This window comes from Oncorhynchus gorbuscha, linkage group LG10 (genome assembly GCF_021184085.1).
Source record: "Oncorhynchus gorbuscha isolate QuinsamMale2020 ecotype Even-year linkage group LG10, OgorEven_v1.0, whole genome shotgun sequence".
In the NCBI taxonomy this organism is placed as follows: Eukaryota; Metazoa; Chordata; class Actinopteri; order Salmoniformes; family Salmonidae; genus Oncorhynchus; species Oncorhynchus gorbuscha.
Window position 1 is genome coordinate 15,138,635 of NC_060182.1, and position 15,749 is coordinate 15,154,383.

Below are 15,749 nucleotides of genomic sequence, written 5' to 3' on the forward strand. Positions count from 1 at the left end.
GATCTTCTTCTCCTATGCTATTGTTACCTATTTTGCCGTCTCTGGAAAAACTGTGTTCTCTGTTTTGTTGGTTTTGTTGGAGTGTTTGGCGCGACAGAGATGGACGCCTTGCTTCGCATTCTTAGGAAATTATGCAGTAGTTTATTTTTTACGTATTATTTCTTACACTGTTACCCCAGGAAATCTTAAGTTTTATTACATACAGCTGGGAGGAACTATTGGATATAAGAGCGACGTCAACTTACCAACATTACGACCAGGAATACCACTTTCCCCAATCGGATCCTCTGTTTGGACCACCACCCAGGACTGTGGATCTGTTCCCAGTAGACGACCCAAAACGACGGGGCGGTCTTCTGGTCAGGCACACCGCCCACCGCTCCCAAGTATACTACTCCCCAATAACCAGTCTCTTAACAACAAGTTAGATGAAATTCGAGCAAGGGTTGCCTTCCAGAGAGACATCAGAGATTGTAACATTCTCTGTTTCACGGAAACATGGCTCACTCGGGATATGTTATCAGAGTCGGTACAGCCACCCGCTTTCTTCACACATCGCTCCTAAACAAACACTTCTCTGGTAAGAAGAAGGGCGGGGGGGTGTATGCCTTATGATTAACGAGTCATGATGTGATTATAACAACATACAGGAACTCAAGTCCTTTTGTTCACCTGACCTAGAATTCCTTACGATCAAATGCCGACCGCATTACCTACCAAGAGAATTCTCTTCGATTATAATCACAACCGTGTATACCCCCCCCCCCCCCCCCCCCCCCCCCCCCCCCCCCAAGCAGACACCTTGACGGCCCTGAAAGAACTTCATTGGACTCTATGTAAACTGGAAACCACATATATCCTTAGGCTGCATTTATTGTAGCTGGGGATTTTAACAAGGCTAATCTGAAAACAAGGCTCCCTAAATTTTATCAGCATATTGAATGTGCGACCCGGCTGGCAGCATTCTGTATCATTGCTACTCTAATTTCCACGACGCATACAAAGCCCCCGGCCTCCTTTTGGCAAATCTGACCACAACTCCATTTTGTTGCTCCCAGCCTATAGACAGAAACTTAAACAGGAAACACCCGTGCTCAGGTCTGTTCAACGCTGGTCCGACCAATCTGATTCCACGCTTCAAGATTGCTTTGATCACGCGAACTGGGATATGTTCCGGATAGCATCGGACAATAACATTGATGTATACGCTGATTCGGTGACCGAGTTTATTAACAAGTGCATCGGGGATGTGGTACCCACGGTGACTTATTAAATCCTTCCCCAACCAGAAACCGTTGATTGATGGCAGCATTTGTGCAAAACTGAAAGCGCGAACCACTGCTTTTAATCATGGCAAGGCAACCGGAAACATGACCAAATACAAGCAGTATAGCTATTCCCCCCGCAAGGCAATCAAACAAGCTAAGTGTCAGTATAGAGACAAAGTAGAGTCGCAATTCAACGGCTCAGACACGAGACGTATGTGGCAGGGTCTACAGTCAATCACGGTGTTATGCAGGTGAATGAGGACCCAAAAGCGACTTGGCGAAAACAGAGTTTTTAATCCAGTAAGAAACTTTACAAAACAAAAAGCATAATACTACTCGTAAAGACGAGAACAGACTGGAGACTTGATCGAGAACTGCAGGTTGCCTCGGGAAGGCACTTGAACCTAGCAGACTCAGACACCTGCTCACCACGCAGCATCTGAGGGAAACACGACACGACAGGGCAAAACATAGACACAGCACGGTGAATTATAGATGAGGATCCGACAGGGCAGGTACGGAAAACAGGGAGAGAAATAGGGACTCTAATCAGGGAAAAGGATCGGGAACAGGTGTGGGAAGACTAAATGATGATTAGGGGAATAGGAACAGCTGGGAGCAGGAACGGAACGATAGAGAGAAGAGAGAGCGAGAGAGTGAGAGAGGGAGGGGGAGAGAGAGGGATAAAAAGAGGGAAAGAACCTAATAAGACCAGCAGAGGGAAACGAACAGAAGGGAAAGCACAAGGACAAGACATGATAATTAATGACAAAACATGACAGTACCCCCACTCACCGAGCGCCTCCTGGCGCACTCGAGGAGGAATCCTGGCGGCAACGGAGGAAATCATCAATGAGTGAACGGTCCAGCACGTCCCGAGACGGAACCCAACTCCTCTCCTCAGGACCGTAACCCTCCCAATCCACTAAGTATTGGTGACCCCGTCCCCGAGAACGCATGTCCATGATCTTATGTACCTTGTAAATAGGTGCGCTCTCGACAAGGACGGGAGGGGGAGGGAAGACGAACGGGGGTGCGAAGAAAGGGCTTGACACAGGAGACATGGAAGACAGGATGGACGCGACGAAGATGTCGCGGAAGAAGCAGTCGCACAGCGACAGGATTGACGACCTGGGAGACACGGAACGGACCAATGAACCGCGGAGTCAACTTACGAGAAGCTGTCGTAAGAGGAAGGTTGCGAGTGGAAAGCCACACTCTCTGGCCGCAACAATACCTTGGACTCTTAATCCTGCGTTTATTGGCGGCTCTCACAGTCTGTGCCCTGTAGCGGCAAAGTGCAGACCTCACCCTCCTCCAGGTGCGCTCACAACGTTGGACAAACGCTTGAGCGGAGGGAACGCTGGACTCGGCAAGCTGGGATGAGAACAGAGGAGGCTGGTAACCCAGACTACTCTGAAACGGAGATAACCCGGTAGCAGACGAAGGAAGCGAGTTGTGAGCGTATTCTGCCCAGGGGAGCTGTTCTGCCCAAGACGCAGGGTTTCTGAAAGAAAGGCTGCGTAGTATGCGACCAATCGTCTGATTGGCCCTCTCTGCTTGACCGTTAGACTGGGGATGAAACCCGGAAGAGAGACTGACGGACGCACCAATCAAACGACAGAACTCCCTCCAAAACTGTGACGTGAATTGCGGGCCTCTGTCTGAAACGGCGTCTAACGGGAGGCCATGAATTCTGAACACATTCTCGATAATGATTTGTGCCGTCTCCTTAGCGGAAGGAAGTTTAGCGAGGGGAATGAAATGTGCCGCCTTAGAGAACCTATCGACAACCGTAAGAATCACAGTCTTCCCCGCAGACAAAGGCAGACCGGTAATGAAGTCTAGGGCGATGTGAGACCATGGTCGAGAAGGAATGGGGAGCGGTCTGAGACGACCGGCAGGAGGAGAGTTACCCGACTTAGTCTGCGCGCAGTCCGAACAAGCAGCCACGAAACGGCGCGTGTCACGCTCCTGAGTCGGCCACCAAAAGCGCTGGCGAATAGACGCAAGAGTGCCTCGAACACCGGGATGACCAGCTAACTTGGCAGAGTGAGCCCACTGAAGAACAGCCAGACGAGTGGAAACAGGAACGAAAAGGAGGTTACTAGGACAAGCGCGCGGCGACGCAGTGTGCGTGAGTGCTTGCTTAACCTGTCTTTCAATTCCCCAGACTGTCAACCCGACAACACGCCCATAAGGAAGAATCCCCTCGGGATCAGTAGAAGCCACAGAAGAACTAAACAGACGGGATAAGGCATCAGGCTTGGTGTTCTTGCTACCCGGACGGTAAGAAATCACAAACTCGAAACGAGCGAAAAACAACGCCCAACGAGCTTGACGGGCATTAAGTCGTTTGGCAGAACGGATGTACTCAAGGTTCTTATGGTCTGTCCAAACGACAAAAGGAACGGTCGCCCCCTCCAACCACTGTCGCCATTCGCCTAGGGCTAAGCGGATGGCGAGCAGTTCACGGTTACCCACATCATAGTTGCGCTCAGATGGCGACAGGCGATGAGAAAAATAAGCGCAAGGATGAACCTTATCGTCAGACTGGAAGCGCTGGGATAGAATGGCTCCCACGCCTACCTCTGAAGCGTCAACCTCGACAATGAATTGTCTAGTGACGTCAGGAGTAACGAGGATAGGAGCGGACGTAAAACGTTCTTTTAGAAGATCAAAAGCTCCCTGGGCGGAACCGGACCACTTAAAACACGTCTTGACAGAAGTAAGAGCTGTGAGAGGGGCAGCAACTTGACCGAAATTACGAATGAAACGCCGATAGAAATTAGCGAAACCTAAAAAGCGCTGCAACTCGACACGTGACCTTGGAACGGGCCATTCACTGACAGTCTGGACCTTAGCGGAATCCATCTGAATGCCTTCAGCGGAAATAACGGAACCGAGAAAAGTAACGGAGGAGACATGAAAAGAGCACTTCTCAGCCTTTACGTAGAGACAATTCTCTAAAAGGCGCTGTAGAACACGTCGAACGTGCTGAACATGAATCTCGAGTGACGGTGAAAAAATCAGGATATCGTCAAGATAGACAAAAACAAAGATGTTCAGCATGTCTCTCAGAAAATCATTAACTAATGCCTGAAAAACAGCTGGCGCATTGGCGAGACCAAACGGCAGAACCCGGTACTCAAAATGCCCTAACGGAGTGTTAAACGCCGTTTTCCACTCGTCCCCCTCTCTGATGCGCACGAGATGGTAAGCGTTACGAAGGTCCAACTTAGTAAAGCACCTGGCTCCCTGCAGAATCTCGAAGGCTGATGACATAAGGGGAAGCGGATAACGATTCTTAACCGTTATGTCATTCAGCCCTCGATAATCCACGCAGGGGCGCAGAGTACCGTCCTTCTTCTTAACAAAAAGAACCCCGCCCCGGCCGGAGAGGAAGAAGGCACTATGGTACCGGCGTCAAGAGACACAGATAAATAATCCTCGAGAGCCTTACGTTCGGGAGCCGACAGAGAGTATAGTCTACCCCGAGGAGGAGTGGTCCCCGGAAGGAGATCAATACTACAATCATACGACCGGTGAGGAGGAAGGGAGTTGGCTCGGGACCGACTGAAGACCGTGCGCAGATCATGATATTCCTCCGGCACTCCTGTCAAATCGCCAGGTTCCTCCTGAGAAGTGGGGACAGAAGAAATGGGAGGGATGGCAGACATTAAGCACTTCACATGACAAGATACGTTCCAGGATAGGATAGAATTACAAGACCAATTAATAGAAGGATTATGACATACTAGCCAGGGATGACCCAAAACAACAGGTGTGAAAGGTGAACGAAAAATCAAAAAAGAAATAGTCTCACTGTGGTTACCAGATACTGTGAGAGTTAAAGGTAGTGTCTCAAATCTGATACTGGGAAGATGACTACCATCTAAGGCAAACATGGGCGTAGGCTTGTCTAACTGACTGAAAGGAATGTTATGTTTCCGAACCCATGCTTCGTCCATGAAACAACCCTCAGCCCCAGAGTCAATCAAGGCACTGCATGTAGCACCCGAACCGGTCCAGCGTAGATGGACCGACATAGTAGTACAGGATCTAGATGAAGAGACCTGAGTAGTAGCGCTCACCAGTAGCCCTCCGCTTACTGATGGGCTCTGGCCTCTTACTGGACATGAATTAACAAAATGTCCATCAAATCCGCAATAGAGGCACAGGCGGTTGGTGATCCTCCGTTCCCTCTCCTTAGTCGAGATGCGAATCCCTCCCAGCTGCATGGGCTCAGTCTAAGAGCCGGAGGAGGGAGATGGTTGCGATGCGGAGCAGGGAAACACCGTTGATGCGAGCTCTCTTCCACGAGCCTGGTGACGAAGATCTACCCGTCGTTCTATGCGGATGGCGAGAGCAATCAAAGAGTCCACACTGGAGGGAACCTCCCGAGAGAGAATCTCATCTTTGACCACTGTGTGGAGTCCCTCCAGAAAACGAGCGAGCAGCGCCGGCTCGTTCCAGTCACTAGAGGCAGCAAGAGTACGAAACTCTATAGAGTAATCCGTTATGGATCGATCACCTTGGCATAGGGAAGCCAGGGCCCTAGAAGCCTCCCCACCAAAAACTGAACGGTCAAAAACCCGAATCATCTCCTCTTTAAAGTTCTGGTAATTGTTAGAACAATCAGCCCTTGCCTCCCAGATAGCTGTGCCCCACTCTCGGGCCCGGCCAGTAAGGAGTGAAATGACGTAAGCAACCCGAGCTCTCTCTCTAGAGTATGTGTTGGGTTGGAGAGAGAACACAATCTCACACTGGGTGAGAAAGGAGCGGCACTCAGTGGGCTGCCCGGAGTAGCAAGGTGGGTTATTAACCCTAGGTTCTGGAGGCTCGGCAGGCCAGGAAGTAACAGGTGGCACGAGACGAAGACTCTGGAACTGTCCAGAGAGGTCGGAAACCTGAGCGGCCAGGTTCTCCACGGCATGGCGAGCAGCAGACAATTCCTGCTCGTGTCTGCCGAGCATGGCTCCTTGGATCTCCACGGCAGTGTTACGAGCCTCTGTAGTCGCTGGGTCCATTCCTTGGTCGGATCCTTCTGTTATGCAGGTGAATGAGGACCCAAAAGCGACTTGGCGAAAACAGAGTTTTTAATCCAGTAAGAAACTTTACAAAACAAAAAGCATAATACTACTCGTAAAGACGAGAACAGACTGGAGACTTGATCGAGAACTGCAGGTTGCCTCGGGAAGGCACTTGAACCTAGCAGACTCAGACACCTGCTCACCACGCAGCATCTGAGGGAAACACGACACGACAGGGCAAAACATAGACACAGCACGGTGAATTATAGATGAGGATCCGACAGGGCAGGTACGGAAAACAAGGAGAGAAATAGGGACTCTAATCAGGGAAAAGGATCGGGAACAGGTGTGGGAAGACTAAATGATGATTAGGGGAATAGGAACAGCTGGGAGCAGGAACGGAACGATAGAGAGAAGAGAGAGCGAGAGAGTGAGAGAGGGAGGGGGAGAGAGAGGGATAAAAAGAGGGAAAGAACCTAATAAGACCAGCAGAGGGAAACGAACAGAAGGGAAAGCACAAGGACAAGACATGATAATTAATGACAAAACATGACACACGGACTACAAAAAGAAAACCAGCCCGTCGCGGACACCAATGTCTTGCTCCCAGACAAACTAAACAACTTTTTTCCTCGCTTTGAGGACAATACAGTGCCACTGACACGGCCTGCTACCAAAACCTTGCGGCTCTCCTTCACCGCAGCCAACATGAGTAAAACATTTAAACGTGTTAACCCTCGCAAGGCTGCTGGCCCAAACAGCATCCCTAGCCGCGTCCTCAGAGCATGCGCAGACCAGCTGGCTTTTATGTTTATGGACATATTCAATCAATCCCTATCCCAGTCTGCAGTTCCCACATGCTTCAAGAGGGCCACCATTGTTCCTATTCCCAAGAAAGCTAAGGTAACTAAGCTAAACGACTATCGCCCCGTAGCACTCACTTCCGTCATCATGAAGTGCTTCGAGAGACTAGTCAAGGACCATATCACCTCCACCCTACCTGACACCCTAGACCCACTCCAATTTGCTTACAGCCCCAATAGGTCCACACAATCGCAACCACACTGCACACTGCCCTAACCCATCTGGACAAGAGGAATACTTATGTAAGAATGCTGTTCATCAATTACAGCTCAGCATTTAACACCATAGTACCCTCCAAACCCATCATTAAGCTCAAGACCCTGGGTCTTGACCCCGCCCTGTGCAACTGGGTCCTCGACTTCCTGACGGGCCACCCCGCTGATCCTCAACACTGGGGCCCCACAAGGGTGTGTTCTCAGCCCTCTCCTGTACTCCCTGTTCACCCATGACTTTGTGGCTATGCACGCCTCCAACTCAATCATCAAGTTTGCAGACAACACTACAGTGGTAGGCTTGATTACCAACAACGACAAGACGACCTACATGGAGGAGGTGAGGCCCCTCAGAGTGTGGTGTCAGGAAAATAACCTCACATTCAACGTCAACAAAACAAAGGAGATGATCGTGGACTTCAGGAAACGGGACAGTAGTGGAGAAGGTGGAAAGTTTTAAGTTCCTCGGGGTACATATATCACGGACTAACTGAATTTTTTTAATAAATCAATTATTTGACCTTTATTTAACTAGGCAAGTTAAATAAACACATTCTTATTTTCAATGACAGCCTAGGAACAGTGGGTTAACTGCCTGTTCAGGTGCAGAATGACAGATTTGTACCTTGTCAGCTCAGGGATTTGAACTTGCAACCTTTCGGGTACTAGTCCAACGCTCCACCCACACAGACAGCGTGGTGAAGAAATTTGGCTTGTCACCAAAAACACTCACAAACTTTTACAGATGCACATTCGAGAGCTTCCTGTCGGGCTGTATCACCATCTGGTACGGCAACTGCTCCGCCCACAACCGTAAGGCTCTCCAGAGGGTAGTGAGGTCTGCACAACGCATCACCGGAGGCAAACTACCTGCCTTCCAGGACACCTACACCACCCGATGTCACAGGGAGTCCATAAAGATCATCAAGGACAACAACCACCCGAGCCACTGCCTGTTCACCCCGCTATCATCCAGAAGGCGAGGTCACTACAGGTGCACCAAAACAGGGACCGAGAGACTGAAAAACAGCTTCTATCTCAACGTCATCAGACTGTTAAGCAGCCATCACTAACATTGAGTGGCTTCCTCCAACATACAGACTCAATCTCTAGCCACTTTTATAAATCACATTTGGATGTAATAAATGTATCACTTGTCACTTAAACAATGCCACGTTATATAATGTTTACATACCCTACCTACATTACTCATCTCATATGTACTGTATATAGGTAGTGTACTTCACAGCTCTGTTTCCTTCCCTGTAGGTAGTGTACTTCACAGCTCTGTTTCCTTCCCTGTAGGTAGTGTACTTCACAGCTCTGTTTCCTTCCCTGTAGGTAGTGTACTTCACAGCTCTGTTTCCTTCCCTGTAGGTAGTGTACTTCACAGCTCTGTTTCCTTCCCTGTAGGTAGTGTACTTCACAGCTCTGTTTCCTTCCCTGTAGGTAGTGTACTTCACAGCTCTGTTTCCTTACCTGTAGGTAGTGTACTTCACAGCTCTGTTTCCTTCCCTGTAGGTAGTGTACTTCACAGCTCTGTTTCCTTCCCTGTAGGTAGTGTACTTCACAGCTCTGTTTCCTTCCCTGTAGGTAGTGTACTTCACAGCTCTGTTTCCTTCCCTGTAGGTAGTGTACTTCACAGCTCTGTTTCCTTCCCTGTAGGTAGTGTACTTCACAGCTCTGTTTCCTTACCTGGTCCTGGTGGTTCTGTTGGCCCATGGTGTAACCTTACCTGGAGCGCTGGATGGGATTGTGTACTATCTGAAACCAGACTGGTCCAAACTCTGGGAAGCCCAGGTATGGTGTGTACAGTACAGACAGCATGTGTTGCACAGGGATATGCAAGGATTGTTTTAACATAAATATTCATGTTATGTTCCTAGGTGTGGATCGATGCTGGCACTCAGATCTTCTTCTCCTATGCCATTGGTCTGGGTGCTTTAACTGCCCTTGGCAGCTACAACCGCTTCCACAACAACTGCTACCAGTAAGTATGACAAAAAAGCACAGTTAGACCATAAAACCCATCAACCGCTGCTACCAAACATGACCACGAATTGGATCCCACCCAAAAAACTGCAGGGATAATTAGTTATTGGTTATACATCTTTATTCTTAGTTGGATAAAATGTAAGAGAAAAAAAAGCATTGTCTTGTACGTCCCTTATTCTCCCAAGAGTGTCTGAGTATAACATCTAATAATCCGAGTGAGTCAGCTCCCTCACTAGTCCCACTGCTGCAGCAGCTCTGGGTTGACTGGCTGAGTGTTTAGCATAGACCGACTTAGAAATGTAAACAAACCCAACTTCCTAAAATGGCAGTTTTCTGGACATGGCCAATAATATGGACGCTTTTTAATAGATACCAAGTCTTGATACTAATGTTAGGCCTTAGCGGGAATTTATGGAATGTCCATTTAGGAGTAGCCTTTCAATGACTTTTTTCTATTCTTTTTTGTTTACCTTAGTTAGAAATGTACATGCAGTCTCAGTTATGACGGTATTCATATAAGCTAGTCATGGTCCTCTGATGTAGGCTATATGATAACCATAAACTGTAAATGAGGGTAAACAGGGTATGAGAGAGTTTGAGTTTTGATTTGGTTTATAGTTTAGTAGGTGACGGAGCTGATGAATGGAGCTGTTAAAACAATGCTTCATCGTCAGGGACCAATCAGCACATTCACCTCCTGTCCACCAATCAGCACGTCCACCTCCTGTCCTCACAGTTTTATAGGATTTCATTAACTTGTTTCTCAATGGTTGTCTTGAATTAACACTTCACACTTCATCCATGTATCACTGTTGTGCTATCTGTCCACAAATCACTCAACATACAGTAGCCATGAACTATTATCAGGACCTCTGATGATGATGATTCCAAATGCATCCTGATTGGGGATGTTACGGTGACCGTATTACCACTACACCGGCAGTCACGAAGGTCATGAAGGCAGTCAAAAACCATGTGACCGTTAACGTGTACTAATACATTACATTACATAAAGTTGCATTACAAAAGTATTTTGAAGTGTTTTGTGAAAGTTTATCGTCGACCTTTTTAATAAAAAAAAATGACGTTACGTTATGAAACGCTATTTTTTTTGTTTATCACACAGTCTTCATAGAAAGATATCTAGGCTATATATGGACCGATTTAATCGGAAAAAAAGACCCAATAGTGATTATGGGACATCTAGGAGTGCCAACAAAGAAGATGGTCAAAGGTAATGAATGTTTTATATTTTATTTCTGCGGTTTGTGTAGCGACGACTATGCTAATTATTTTGTTTACGTCCCCTGCGGGTCTTTGGGGTGTTACATGCTATCAGATAATAGCTTCTCATGCTTTCGCCGAAAAGCATTTTAAAAATCTGACTTTTTGCCTGGATTCACAACGAGTGTAGCTTTAATTCAATACCCTGCATGTGTATTTTAATGAATGTTTGAGTTTTAACTAATACTATTAGCATTTAGCGTATCGCATTTGCATTTCCAGATCTCTAGATGGGACGCCTGCGTGCCAGGTAGGAGCAAGAGGTTAAGTCACGGTAATTAGGCTTCTCCAAGCTCTGATGCAGGTCGTTAGTAGTCTACCAAACTTGCTAACTGCCTGGTACTCAGCACTCTATTGTCCCTCTAATCACTCTGACATCAATGTAAATGTATTTGAAAACCTAATCAAGCACTTCATGAGAGCCCATGAGCTCATGTTGCGCAACATTTCAGTAGGCTTTGCAATTCCGCAAGAAAACAGAGTGATGGCCTCTACTAAAAAGAGGAGGATCCCATCAGCTTTCAGTAGGCTAGGCCTACTATATTTATTTCTCAACTTTCCTAATATTAAGCACATTGCTTATATTTGCAACAGGAGTATAGCCTACCTAGCTGGCATGAAAATAAACCAGGGGGAAAAGCGTCCTCCTTTCTTTTCTTCTTAATGTGTTTGAGCCAATCAGTTTTGTGCTGACAAGATAGGGTTGGTAAAAGACCAAGTCCATATTATGGCAAGAACAGCTCAAATAAGTAAAGAGAAACAACAGTCCATCATTACTTTAAGACATGAAGGTCAGTCAATCCAGAAAATGTCAAGAACTTAGAATTTCTTTTAAATGCAGTCGCAAAAACCATCAAGCGCTACGAAGAACATGGATCTCATGAGCCTCGCCACAGGAAAGAAAGACCCAGAGTTACCTCTTCTGCAGAGGATAAGTTCATTAGAGTTCCCAGTCTCAGAAATTGCATCCCAAATAAATGCTTCACAGAGTTCAAGTAACACATCTCAACATCAAGTGTTCAGAGAAGACTGTGTGAATCAGGCCTTCATGGTAAATTGCTGCAAAGAAACTACTACTAAAGGACACCAATAGGAAGAAGAGACTTGCTTGGGCCAAGAAACATGAGCAATGGACATTAGACCGATGGGAATTGGTTCTTTGGTCTGATGAGTCCAAATTTGAGATTTTTGGTTCCAAACACCGTGTATTTGTGAGATGCAGAGTAGGTGAGCAGATGATCTTCACATGTGTGATTCCCACCGTGAAGCATAGAGGAGGAGGTGTGATGGTGTGGGGATGCTTTGCTGGTGACACTGATAGTGATTTATTTAGAATTCAATGCACACCAGTATGGCTACCACAGCATTCTGCAGTGATACGCCATCCCATCTGGTTTGTGCTTAGGGGGACTATCAACAGGACAATTACCCAAAATATTACCCATATTATTTAGTATATGTAAAGACAATATTAAATCAAGAATAGTCTGATGGGTGACAATATTAGCCTATCATTTGTAAATTACATATTATCACTTGTGAATGATGCCCAGAATAAGAAACAATGCCCTTTTTTGTGACTTTTTCTAGTCATAGTCACATACCGCATGTAGCCTCGCCCATGGGCCTATATGTTTTAATAAGGTTTGTATCACAACTAAAGTGGCCTAATAACGTCTTAATATTGAGAACAATAATCCGCTTTACAAGGGGTGTAGAGCATAACTGACATACATAAGCAGCATGTGAGTTTCAATTTTGGGGAAAATAATTTTCACCATAAAAATGCACCGTTTATAATAAAACCATTACATGCATAATTGCATTTATGGTCACTTTTGATTATGGTGTTTTCTGCTAATGGAACATTCACGCTTATAGCCTATTACGATGTGCGCATTGCTGCGCTTATAATGTGAAGAAATACCCTAATAGTTTATCAACATTTTAAGCTAAACATTCTGATCTGTTGCGTCAACCACATTCCGTAAAAATGTTTTTGGGGATGCTAGTGGTTGTATTAATTTGGGATCTATCGCATCCCACAACTGTCCCAGACTGTGTTTGGAATATTTATTTCTCACTCAGAATAGAATAGGTCAACTTTTGTTCTATGGGAGATAGTAGATTGACATAGGCTAGTGCTTTTGCTGATCGTTAAGCCTACTCATCTTGTTGGCTGATGAAAAGTACAAGTGGACAGTTCTTCCAATATCTTCAATAAGCACCTCTGAATTGGATAAGGACACGCGCAGTTGCGTCACCGATGTGCCTGTCTTCACTTGTAGCCTGTGAGAAAGACCCGATCACGTGATGGAGCACACAGCACTAAGGGAGGAGGGCACAACGGCCATTTTTTTAGGGTGCATTACGGACACACAAAGGGGATGCCGCTGTGAAATTCTAGGCATTATCTAGTGCTTGTCAAAATGTGAATGAGTGACTGATGTAGTGTGTACAGCCTGCGCAAAAAAAGCAAAGCAGAGCTCATGTCTTTCAAGGGACTTTTTTCAATCATTAGAGTCTCATCATGCAGCCTTACAATGTATTAAAAATCAAAACATATAGCCCAACGTTTGTAGAACAACTAAACTAATAACTCTAAATGAATATAGAAATACCTATTTCTTTGTTAACCGCTCAACACAGAATAGCCGCATGTGCGCACTCCCTCGAATCGCTTGGAGAACATATCCTTTATGTTTTATTCACCTTTGTTCAATTATTCTTCATAATTTCAAATAATGCCACGGAATTCTAATCAAATCTTGTCTGCTTAATGAACTAGTGTAGCCCACAGCCATTTGCCATAGCCAGATCAGGACCTGACATAAGGACAACTCAGAGTATGCTATTCTGTTCTTCTGTAATAGACTACATTTTCTTCATATCATGCTTCTTTAGACCTGTGTAAAATAAATCATGCATTTATTGTGAAGGTGTAGGCTATATTACATGGATTTATTAGACTTTTTAAAATGTAGATGTTCCAAAGGCCTGCATCAGTAGCTTGTAGGCTATGTGTAGAAGCCTGAATATGCTAAACATGTTTGTCTTAATTAACGATCAATTACCGTGAGACCGACAGTTATTTGCTTGACAATCACCGTCTGACAAATGTTTGTTACCGCCACAGCCCTAATCCGGAGGCTGACTGTTTGGACCGTTGTTGCATGAAGCAACAGCAATGCTACAAAGCTCAAGTATGCAGGTCATGTTGTTGTGTACACACTCCTCGTATAGCTGGCTCTTAATAAGGGCACAATGGGGCTTATTGGTGGGACAGAGTTGGCAGTATGACTCAGCGTTATCTACAGGGAGGTTAATCCATCTCAGGGAGGATGGGACCGGGAAGGTAGGGCTTTTTCTACCCACGTTAAAAAATACAGCAGTTTACTATGGAATACTATGGAGTACTTACTATAGAATTCTGTAGTATACTGTAGAATACTATACTAGACGTGTATTACTTACTATAGAATGTCGTAGAATACTACAGTAAATAGTACTGTAATAAAATGTTTGCAAAAACAACACTTTTTTAACTATAGTAAATACTGCAGTTCCTCATTTGCATATACCCTGCTTATTCCCCCCCCCCCCATATCCCAATTTGTGCTATACATCAGTGAGAAACCTACATGCCAAGTATAGACCATAGTGTGTTCAGTACAGGTTATAGAAAAGAGCAGTAGCTCTGAACTATCTGTTCAGACCCCAGTCCTATCTGCAGGTTATGGAAAATCTGCTATTTTAGTATTTCTCCAATAGGTTTCCTCAAGGAGAAAGCCTCCACTTCTATGTCAAAGACAATTAAACTAAAATACTACAGTAATTTTTGTAAGAACACTACAGTAAATGCTACAGTATTTTACAGTCTGCAACAACACTATAGTAAATACTACGCTATACTACAAGCCGCAAAAACACTACATTAATTACTATAGTATATACCACAGTATTTATACTATAGATACCTGTAAATACTTCAGTATACTACAGTAAATACTACAGTAAAGTCTACAAAAACACAACAGTGAATACTATCGTGTATAAATAAGTAGCAGTATTTTTTTTACATGGGTTTTACAGAGTTGCCCCACAATCCTCATTCACGATCTAGCCTAATGTTTCACAGGATAGCAATATGGAGTAAATGGAAGTAGAAGTAGTTGGAAGTGTAGCTGTTATTGCCTACGCCTGTCCAATCCTGTCAGATCTGCGTCATAGCAGCGTCATTTGAATCAATAAGAACAGTGATAACAAAGCATTGATCTGTACAGTATCACTTCTAACTGTCCTGGATGGATGTTGTTTCTATCACTCCCCTTTCAGCCCTCCAGCCATCCTAGTCTTTTAATGTAGCTCATTTGCTCTCGTGGCTTTAGAGTCGATATCCAAATTACACCGACAACACAGCAGCTATCAGAGAAAAAGCCTACTGATCCTCATGTCTATTTCTCTTTTTATTTTTCTCTCCTTCGTCCTTCATTCTATTTTAGCCTCCAGCTTTCGTTCCATACTTCTCTTTTCTAGTCTCACTCGTCTTCTCACTATTACACATTCACTATTATTACATGTTTCACTTTCTCTTTATGTTGTTGCCTACTTAATCATATGTCTGTCTGTCTGTCTGTCTGTCTGTCTGTCTGTCTGTCTGTCTGTCTGTCTGTCTGTCTGTCTGTCTGTCTGTCTGTCTGTCTGTCTGTCTGTCTGTCTGTCTGTCTGTCTGTCTGTCTGTCTGTCTGTCTGTCTGTCTGTGTGTGTGTGTGTGTGTGTGTGTGTGTGTGTGTGTGTGTGTGTGTGTGTGTGTGTGTGTGTGTGTGTGTGTGTGTGTGTGTGTGTGTGTGTGTGTGTGTGTGTGTGTGTGTGTGTGTGTGTGTGTGTGTGTGTGTGTGTTTGCTTGATATCAATACCACGTCTTTAAAGTCTCTCTCTCTCTCTCTCTATCTCTCTCTCTCTCTCTCTCTCTCTCTCTCTCTCTCTCTCTCTGCAGAGATGCGTTTGTTCTAGCCATGATCAACAGTGGGACCAGTTTCTTTGCAGGGTTTGTGGTGTTCTCAGTGCTGGGCTTCATGGCTGCAGAGCAGGGG

The 15,749-nt window shown here is 45.5% G+C and overlaps 1 protein-coding gene across 1 annotated transcript in view; it reads left to right on the forward strand.

The window, feature by feature from the left end:
• Nucleotides 1–15,749, forward strand: part of si:ch211-117c9.5 (sodium- and chloride-dependent creatine transporter 1) — a 40,049-nt gene that overhangs the window by 17,683 nt on the left and 6,617 nt on the right. Inside the window, exons 6-8 of the mRNA XM_046364976.1 lie at nt 9,043–9,177; nt 9,264–9,367; nt 15,653–15,749. The exon at nt 15,653–15,749 is cut by the window's right edge and continues 28 nt beyond it. Coding sequence (XP_046220932.1) covers nt 9,043–9,177; nt 9,264–9,367; nt 15,653–15,749 — 336 coding nt within the window. The remainder of the gene's footprint in view (nt 1–9,042; nt 9,178–9,263; nt 9,368–15,652) is intronic.